Source organism: Centruroides vittatus, unplaced genomic scaffold (assembly GCF_030686945.1).
Source record: "Centruroides vittatus isolate TY-2023 unplaced genomic scaffold, ASM3068694v2 contig_18, whole genome shotgun sequence".
Classification (NCBI taxonomy): domain Eukaryota; kingdom Metazoa; phylum Arthropoda; class Arachnida; order Scorpiones; family Buthidae; genus Centruroides; species Centruroides vittatus.
This window is the reverse complement of record NW_027121101.1, coordinates 2,357,259-2,367,315: the sequence shown is the minus strand read 5'-3', so window position 1 is coordinate 2,367,315 and position 10,057 is coordinate 2,357,259. Positions and strand designations below refer to the sequence as shown.

The 10,057-nt window shown below is 32.2% G+C and overlaps 1 protein-coding gene and 1 long non-coding RNA gene across 2 annotated transcripts; one reads left to right on the top strand and one right to left on the bottom strand.

Moving 5' to 3' along the window:
* Window positions 1-1,526: 1,526 nt before the first annotated feature.
* LOC136969718 (uncharacterized) lies at window positions 1,527-2,612 on the top strand. The gene is made up of 2 exons (XM_067263993.1): window positions 1,527-1,679; window positions 2,298-2,612. The coding sequence occupies exons 1-2, from the start codon at window positions 1,527-1,529 to the stop codon at window positions 2,610-2,612; spliced, it is 468 nt and encodes a 155-aa protein (XP_067120094.1).
* Window positions 2,613-5,616: 3,004 nt separating this feature from the next.
* LOC136969696 (uncharacterized) lies at window positions 5,617-6,065 on the bottom strand. Its single transcript, XR_010879854.1, has 2 exons — window positions 5,824-6,065; window positions 5,617-5,758 (listed from the first exon to the last, which is right to left on the bottom strand). It is a non-coding gene; the product is annotated as an uncharacterized lncRNA (long non-coding RNA).
* Window positions 6,066-10,057: the final 3,992 nt, after the last annotated feature.

Below are 10,057 nucleotides of genomic sequence, written 5' to 3'. Positions count from 1 at the left end.
TTTTCTATTTACAAAATTTCCTCAACCTTAACACAAAGATTCACTTTTTTCTTATTTTAAGAAATTTGCGGAATTTCCCGGGATAAGAAAAATTTCCCGGGTTAAAAAAACAACCGGGATCCCGTTTGAGAAACCCTACTCCTGTGCTGTTTATCGAAAATTTCTGAAATTTTGCAGGGAGGTATTAGGGGAATTGATGCTATTAAATATTAGCCGAGTTTACATTAAAACTTGTGATTTACGACGATAAGGTGTCAACCGCGACGTGTTAACATGGTGTTGGGTGTTTTTGAGCCGATTCGTATTAAATATATACAAACTTCGATAAGTGCTTACGATAAGTTTAGTCTTTTGTCACATGCTTATAATAATTAAATTTGGTTACGTAATAATCATTAGTTAGTAAGTAAAAAGAATTACGCTGCTTAACTCCATGCAACGCGTGTGTCGCGTCGCTTGGCACACGCGCCGATCAAATAATTGTTACCGTCTTATCTAGTCGCGTACACGTTTTATTCATAAGTTTATAAACGATTTAACGGCAAAGAAATGAACTGAAATCCGTAATTTTTAAAAATTATTTTTATTGAAACAAAAAATTATAAAAATACAAACCAAGATTTTCAAAGATATTTACATACAAATAAATCACGCTATACAAAGATTCGTGACAATTCTTACACATATAGTGTGTATATACATCGAAGTATATATCTATAGGCAAACCAATACTTAAATTAAATTTTTAGAAATTAGTAATATAATGATAATTAATTGCTATATACATATGTATATAGCAGACTCCAATTATCTTAAGATGGGTAAAAAGTATGACGAATTAATAAAGTTAATGGAATAATTAAACAAATTTTCATTTAAGAATTCAGATTAAATTCTGCATTAACCTGTAAATTCCGTATAGAAAACAGTGGCGTAGCGAACATAAGTGGCGCCTCCCTCCAGAAACACATATAGTGTCTTGGAGACCATTTGGGCGCCCCCCCCTTCGAATGGCGCCTGGGACATGATACACTTCTCGCTACGCCACTGATAGAAAGCAACGTGTAAAAATCCAATTGGGGTGTACTATAGATTACCACCTATGCAATTTCAGGACTTTGGGGTCCCGAGTTCAAATATATAATCATTTTTGGACCGGAGACGAAAAATAAAGTTATCACACTTTTTAAGTTACCATACTTTTTTAGTGCTCTCATGCAGACGGCACCGTAGTTGCTAGTACTGCCATCTTGCGGTAAAGTCTGCAAACCATGACGTCGGACTACGGTCATTTCCCGGAGGGTTAAACCAACGCCACCTAGATAATCAGGCCTGAGTGCTCATGGGATAACTGTTGTCCGCCATTACAGGAGTAGTCATATGCCGTTAAGTTAGGCAGTCGTGCTTACAATCGTAATTAAATTGAAATATTGACTAATTTTCTTAGAATATTTGGGTTTGTTGACTGTGTTACGGAAGCATTTTATAAATATTAGAGATTTGTAAACGTGATAAGGTCGTGAAAAATGCCGTACATGTGCTGTGTAACTGGTTGTAAAGGCAACTATCCGACCGGACCGAAAGTACAAGTATTTTCATTTCCAAAGGAAGCTGAATTAGCTGAAAAATGGAAACGAGCCATTCCTAGAGACAACTTAATTGTCAGCAAAACAACAAAGGTAAGTGAATTAATGTTAAACATAAACTGAATTGATAGTGACTCAAATAACATAAAAATAACCACTGCTAATAATCATACGTTATGGAAAGGCTTTGAAGAGTAATTTTTGAATATTTAATTAATAGAAATATATTATCAGTGACGATGTTAGTTTTCATGACATATATATAGTGTTTTTTATAAAGTTGAAAGTAAAGTGAAAACTCCACTTATTTATACTTTAACAACCCTGATCATAAACAGGGTTGTTAATCTGCTCTAAACAAATTTATTATATATATATATATTCTACTTCATCTTATAATCAACCAAAGTTATTTTATATGATTTATTCCTTCAAATTTTCAAGCAGGAAAACATATACTGTATATACATTTTTAACTAACAATTATTTTCAAGATTTTTTTAATGTGTGCGTCTTGAATTTATCTTGAATACTGCTAGAGAAGTTATGAGGCACTAAGAATATGAGAAGCCAATATCAATGTTTTCTACACTTTCAACATCTATTCTCACTTATTTTTTTTATTAGTATAATATAATGCATTAGTAATTATTAAAGCCAATACACAATTAAAATATTGTTTTTAACTATTTTTTGTTTATTTTAATACAGGTGTGTGAGCAACATTTTCATTCATCTGAAATTGTAAGGACATCAACAGATAGTTCAAGAAATAAAGGATGTCCTCGTACCTTGGTACAACCATCTTTACTACTAACAGCAGTTCCATCTATTTTTCCAAACTGCTTGAAATACTTGAGCAAATCAACAACTTACAGAGAGAGTCCTCAAGTAAAGAGACAAAAGTTGGAAGAAGAAAACCTTCAGAAAGCTTTACAAGACAGTTGGAATGAAAGAGAAAATTACATGGAAGCAAGAAAGTTATCATCATTGAGTGATTTACAGACAGAAATCACTCAATGTTGAATCTTTCCAATTTCTGGAATGTTATTACCAGTCTCAATTCAATAATGTTCTTGAATATTGACCCAAAATCTGCTCCAGTAATAACATATTCTGTTGTTGTCAATGAACATCTTGATTTATTGGTGTTTTTATATAGCCATCGTATAAGAGATTTGGGCAAGGACAGTAAATTTTTAACCAAGATATCAAATGTAACTGAACTTGTTGATTTATTGGAATTAATTGAAAAGACAGTCACAGAAATTAATAACCCAGAGAATGTTGAAGCGATTTTAAATTTTGTAGTAAATGTTCTAAAGTCTTTAGATCTATCTGAATTTGAGAATAGGAAGAATGTCAACTTTATCATTGAACAAATGTCATTAATAATTTCTAAAAAAATTGTATACAGTCCTTCATTTATGATATTCTCATGTTTGCTGCATTCTATTTCACCATGTGCTTACAAATTTATCAGACAGGCTAGATTTTTTTATCAGTCCTCATCCATGTACAATCAGAAAAAAGTTTGTTCTAATTTACATTTGGGGCCCCAAAAAGAGCAATGTGAAGACAACTTTTTATCATATGTGAACAGAAAATATACATTTTTACAACCTCATGAGTATTATATTAATCTATTGATAGATGAAATACACTTGAAAGAGTATTTTGATTACAAAAATGGAAATTTGGTTGGCATGTCTAATAATGATACATTGGTTACTGCAAATGCAGCTCAAGTGTTCATGATAGCTAGTATATTAAGTAATTTCAAAGATGTTGCTCACATTTTAGGAGTCAATAAAGTGATGGGTAATTGTTTGCATCAGTGGATCAGAAAAATTATTCTAGGACTGGAAGAAATAGGATTTAAAGTTGTTTCTGTGATTTCAGATGATAATGCTATCAATAGAAAAGCCATGTCTTTATTTGCTGATCCTCCAGATGTTACTTGTATGTATAAACACCCTAAAGATATGACTAGAACTTTATTTTATGTTATTGATCCAGTGCATATAATGAAATGTATATGGCATAACTGGTTGAAGCAAAGAGAGCAGACCTCCATGATTTATCCAACATTTGAGGGAGATGATAATGTCGTTCATTATGCTTGTTTTGATACTTTATTAAAAATGTATGATCTCGAACATGATAAATTGGCAAAGTATTGCCATGGTCTTTCGTTAAAGGCTTTGCATCCCAATGCTTTTGAAAAACAAAATGTGAAACTGGTATTGCAAATTTTCAATGATCTCACTTCAGAGTCTCTTCTAACTCTAGGCCCTAATCATTTGCTTTCCCACTATAGAGAAACAGCTGTTTATATCAACATCTTTGTAAAATGGTGGAAAATTGTTAACGTTAAAACACCTGGCAAAGGAAACAGGTTAAATGATGATTTCATGTGTCCTATAACAGATTATGCAGCCGACATCAAAATTGTATATCTTAAAGATATGTTACAATGGCTAGAAAAATGGAAGAAAATGAATATAAGTTATCCAAAAGGCTCATTGACGAAAGAAACCCATTCGGCTCTAACACAAACTACAGAAGCACTTATACATTTGTCTAAATATTATTTAAGTGAGATGAATTGTTCGAACTTTTTACCTGGCAAATTTCAAACTGACCTCCTAGAAGATCGGTTTGGACAGTACAGACAATTAAGTGGTGGCCAATATAATATTAGTATTAGACAAGTGTATGAAGTTGAGAAGAAACTTCGTTTACAATCTGTAATCAGATTAAACTTAAAGTCAGATGTTTTTGGTGAAATAAACTTCAATGAAATAAAAGATATCTTCTCCGAGCCTCCACCAATTATCAAGGACATACTGGTACCTCCCTTATTTAATGAAATTTATGTAACTTTGGTAGAAATTGAAAATTACAATGAAGATTTGCCTATTTTGACATACATTGCAGGGTACTGTTGCTATTCCCTACTGAAAAAGATAAAATGTGAATTTTGTAAAGATATGTTGGTGTTAAGTGAGGTTTTAGAAGATGAAGAATTGTATTCCTTAATAACAAATATTAGTCGAGGTAAACTCCTTTTTCCTCAGTCTCATGTCATCGGAGTTGTTGTTGTTACATATTTAATTATGAAAAAAATTTGTGAAAAATTTGAATCAGATTTTCTCAAAGTACAAAACCAAAGAAAGTTAGTTACATGCCTCACTTTAAATTCAATTGTCTCCAGTGAATTACTTTGGGAAGGATCCTGTTGTGAAAATTTTCATTTTCCTGAAGATATTTGTAAGAAAATAGTATGGATTTCAACAAACATTTTTCTAAATAATTACTGTAGAAAGAAAAATCAGACTATTACCAAAGATGCAGTACCTAGGAAGAAAAAGATTTTTACTAAATCCAAGTAAAGTTAGTGAAATAAAATTATTCTATCAAGTTATGCTGTGGCTGTATGCTGGTGACAGTAATGTAAAATGTAATGTAATGTAAAATGTTAAAAATTGTAAATTGAGTTTTCTGTATAAAATTCTATCTTGGTAGATAATAAAATGAGAAGTGCAAATAAAAACTTATAATTTTCATGTCTACAGTTCATATATTTAATACAGTTATTATTTAATAATACTTTTAAAACTTAAAATCTCAAAGAAAAATTAAACTGTACTTTTTGTTATTACACAACGTTATAACACTAAATAATAATCAGAAGGAAATCATCTAACAAGTAAGTTGAACTCCGTGCTTCCCTGCTGGCATCGAGTTGTTATGACTACTCTTGTAAGCCCTACTTTCGAGAGCACAGGCCTGATTATCTAGGTGGCATTGGTTAAACACGCGATACGAGAGCGGAGAGAGCGACGCGACTCCCTATCATCGCGCGATCGCCGGAAAAAAGTATAACAACTTCTTTATTTTTCGTCTCCGGTCCAAGAGTAGGGTATCGTTGAACTCGTCTCGGTCCCCTGAGTTCAGATATATACCCAAACACCCGAAATTCCATAGGTAGTAATCTATAGTATCCCCTAAAATTGTATTTGCCTCACCTTTAGAATTACTTGATTCCGATAAATTCAAATCGTCACGGGAAGTACTGGCTACCGATGGCTCCGACACTGCGGGTTCTTCGTGAGGATCGTCGGGAACGTTTTGGTCCAAACCGGTTTGAGTGGACGACGCTGGAAGTTCTATAAAAACATTAACATTTAAAATAATATATAAAATAAATTTATTTATGGAATCAGTCTGTTACCAATATCGGAACTTCCAGTCGAATATTGAAGAGAAAAATCTCGAGTTGTGGAATCTTCAGACAATCGATCGTCATCGTCTGTTACGGTCCTTACATTGCTTAGCTTAATTTCATTCGAAATAAGTGCAGATGTGGCTGCTATAACGGATGTCGATGGGTCGGACGTAGTTGTGGAAACAAGATTCTGCGACGACATTGGCTCGATGGAGCTTCGGATTCGAAATTTTCACCTTCGTTCTCCTGAAAATATACAGTATATTAACCAAAATTGTTATGTAATAAATTATATTAGCTTAGTATGACGTTCTTAATCTATAAATATTCGAAATAAAATGATATATGCTCACGCTTTCGATCTCGATCACATCACCGACTTCGTCCTTGGCCGATGTGGTTATTTTATTATCTGCAAACGACTCGAAAGATTTTTCTTTCCCGTACCCAAATGAAACGGGGGATTCTGACGACTTAACTTTAGAGGGAATCTCGACCACGTCGTCGGATTCACTCGAGCTTCTCTTCCTCCTCCGTTTTCTTTTCTTTGATAGCGGAGTGCAAACTTCGGCAGATTCCTTTGCCACTTCTTCCGGGGCTTCTTCGGATTGAATTAAACCCTTTATTTTCAACACTTCTGCAGTCTTTAAAACTTTAGCTAGTTGACCTCTCGGGATTACAATTTCGCCGTTATAAATAAAATCCAGAATCATTTTCAGATCGGAATACTTCGTATCGGTTAGGACGATAACGGGACATTGATTAGGATAATCCATAAAAATACTATTAAAGAACGGACTATTGGCGCTGAGTATTAATTTGTGAGCTTTCATTTTTTTTCCTTCGCAGGCTAGAATGACATCCGTCAAACCTTCCGTAGTCAATAAATGCTGGAAACTAGACACCAGATCCTTCTCGTGATTATTCCACGTAAATTGAAACGTCTGAGTTCCCATATTTTTCGTATCTTCGGCATAAAAATATAAATTTTAAAATATACTTTAATTCGTCACCTCGAACTATTGCTATCAGTGTAGAGAACCTAGATATCAGAGTAGCGACACACGAGTCATCGCCGCCATGTTCCGTCGACTGTCATCACGTGGTCTATGGGTTTACATTAAGAAATGACGATTTTTTTAGTTTTATTAAACTAAAAAAATCGTCATTTCTTTGATAGTCGTACTCTGATATCTAGGTACTGTACTCCAGCTCGAACGATTCGGGAATTAAACATTAAAAATATTATTTTTGCTAGTCTTTTTAAAATTAGATTTAAAATAACTATAATTGAAATATGGCTTACCAAAATTCTATTTTAAAAAAAGAAAGAAACACAGAACAGGACTAGCAAAGGGCATACGCTCCTACTGTAGTAACGGTTGTGACGTATCCGCCGAGAATTGACGTCAATTTATAGCCGGCCTCGTTTTCTGATTGGTCGAAACGGCAAATTCTAACACTCCGATTGGACGATTAATGCTATTGGACAGTTTGAACGTTTTTAAAACATTAGGCAACGCCTCATAACGGAAAATCCTTAACGGATAACCGTAACGAATCTAATACTCAATTTATAATGGTTATAAAATTAAATTTAAAATCGTTTTTAAATCTCTACCGTATACTAGGCAAAAGCTTTCGATTATTCATTTTTCAAATTAATTGTAATGTGCAACACATAGGAGTTTTTTCCAAATTTTCCAAAGGGAATCGGGCCGAGCCCACGGTATTTTAATATCAATCGGTACATTTAAAGTTTAAAACATTCTGCGATTATACCCTGCCGGCCATTAAAATTTCTACTCCGGGAAAGAAAGCGAATATCAGAATCACGCATACAGTATAACGGAGGAAAACATGATTAAATTGGCGTGTAATCTTGAGGTACAGTACGGAGCACCCGGCATATTGTATTTTTCGTGCAAATTTCGCGTTTGTTGCCTGCCGCCTTTATGGTGTATCAATTTTAATGTTCAGCAGTGTAAAAACGCCATGTTAGGTATGCAAAATTGTAAATTCGAGAGAACTTTTAAATCAGATGTACTGTACAGTACTTTGATCACTTTACAGAAACAAGAATGTTGAAATCTTTTACACAATATAGAAGACTTACGCGCATTAATATCAGAGACGGATGCCTATTTATCTATTTAATACAGAATTTATATTAACATTGGTAGACAATATAAAGTAAATATTGAAAATTATAACAAGATAACATCTATTAATTTAGATATATCTATTAATCGTAATTATGTGTTTTTTCTCAAAGCGAGAATTGGCATTTAGAGGGCGTAGGGAATTTATTGAATCTAATAACGGAGGTAATTATATTGAACTTTCTTATTTATTAAGTACGTCAGATAATCTATTAAAAATACATTTAAAGTAGTATATGGTTTTTACTGGCTTATCGAACAAACGGCCGAATACGAAAGGCCCTGACGCGCAATTAATTGATTGCCCCTGTAAGTCGGCTTCTTACAGAAACACAGCTTCCCTATCATCAAATGTCACGGCACGCCACTGCTGTATATATATATATATAGTCAGTGACTTTCACTTGGAGAGGAGTCACTCTGGTGACTCTTGACAGTATGCTAAGTGATTTGCGTCGTAGATAAGTCCTCTTTCTGTAGAGGAAAACAAACTTCTCAGAACACAATAAATGGACAACAGTCCCTTTTAAGAAGATCCAACAATGAGAAAATGAACATTATAACAATTTTAATAAATATAAAATCATGAATGTTTTATTGTCTGTTTGAGAAATCACTAATGCTTAATGTGTGCTGCATTTCAATTGTATTGATTAACTTTCAAATACAAATTCACATAAACTTGGTTCCTTGCAGGATGGCTTCTATATATTTAGCAGGCATGTAATGATTGCAGGCAGGCAGCCAGCCATACATCTGTGTGTGTGTGTGTGTTTATATACAGTATTTATATCACATCATTTCAATTATTATTTGATTTTGTATTATATATAAATAGCGTTCTCATTGATGATTTTTAAAATCAACTTTTTCATCGTTTACTAATTGTATGGTCTTTTTTTAAGAATGTTTTTCCATCAATAATATGATTTCGTTGATTTCACAAGCATGCTTTAAGTAATAGAATTTTTTTGAATGTTTTGTTGTATCATCTGCTAACTTTACAATTATTTGCTTTCAGTAGTACTAAATATATTTTATTCAAGTATCACAAAGAATAAAAATTATTTATATTGAAAATTAACATGAGAATAAGCAAAACAATAAAAGAATTTATTTTATTTTTCTATTTGATATTACAATAATAATAATGACATAATAAAAATAACTTATTTTTATAACAAGAATATTATGGAGAGAAGGCACATTCTATACATATATTTTACATGTAATATTTTGGGCAAATGTCAATTTATGTACATTGCACCAGTCGTAGGAATGATGTACGTGAAATACAAAGTTATCTTCCGCTCGACGAGATATATATTTAATGCAACAATGTTTCAACAAACTGACGACGCTTCGTTTGTGCCTTTCAATAACAAAATTCAATGTCTGAGAAACAATTAGATCCTATTTTGTTTATCAAACATCAAATATAACAATCTGATTAACATTCCTTTTATGGTTTAAAGTTTCTATAAATTTTAATACACAAAATGACTAGCGATTCGTTCTTCTCGGAGTAAGTTCGTTACTTTTTGGAAACAGTTATGCATGTAATTTTATTTATATACACATGTGGTATAATTCTATACACTGATGCAAAGTCAATTGGCACTCAATCCTGCAATTATATTGCATCTATATTCACCATTTACTTTTATAAATTTTGATATGTAAATTGGAAGACACCATTTATATAAAATTAAAATTTTTTTTTACATCAACGTAATTTTGAAAATTTTTCAAACGTTTTGAATTTGCATGAAAGAAAAATGCTTATATAAACTCGTAAGTGACAATTGATAGCATATACTATAAAAAACAAAATCCATTGTTTACATATGTATAAACAGCATTAAAATTGCATATTTTCTATCTAATAATAATCTTGAAAATTCAAATATTTTGTTAGATCAATTGAATTTCTAAGTACAATAGCATAAATAATATAAATATTCAAATTCCTAAATACTAACTAGCTATACAATAAAGTACTATTGATTATCAGTCAATAACAATTTTTGCATTTCAATTGAATAAATTATTTTTTATTCACTAATTTATTGTATATT

Bases quoted from the DNA above. Each gene is read 5' to 3' on its own strand.
- LOC136969718 (XM_067263993.1), top strand. From the start codon at position 1,527: ATGCCGTACATGTGCTGTGTAACTGGTTGTAAAGGCAACTATCCGACC. The intron at 1,680-2,297 runs GTAAGTGAATTA...ATTTTAATACAG, and splicing joins TTGTCAGCAAAACAACAAAG to GTGTGTGAGCAACATTTTCA.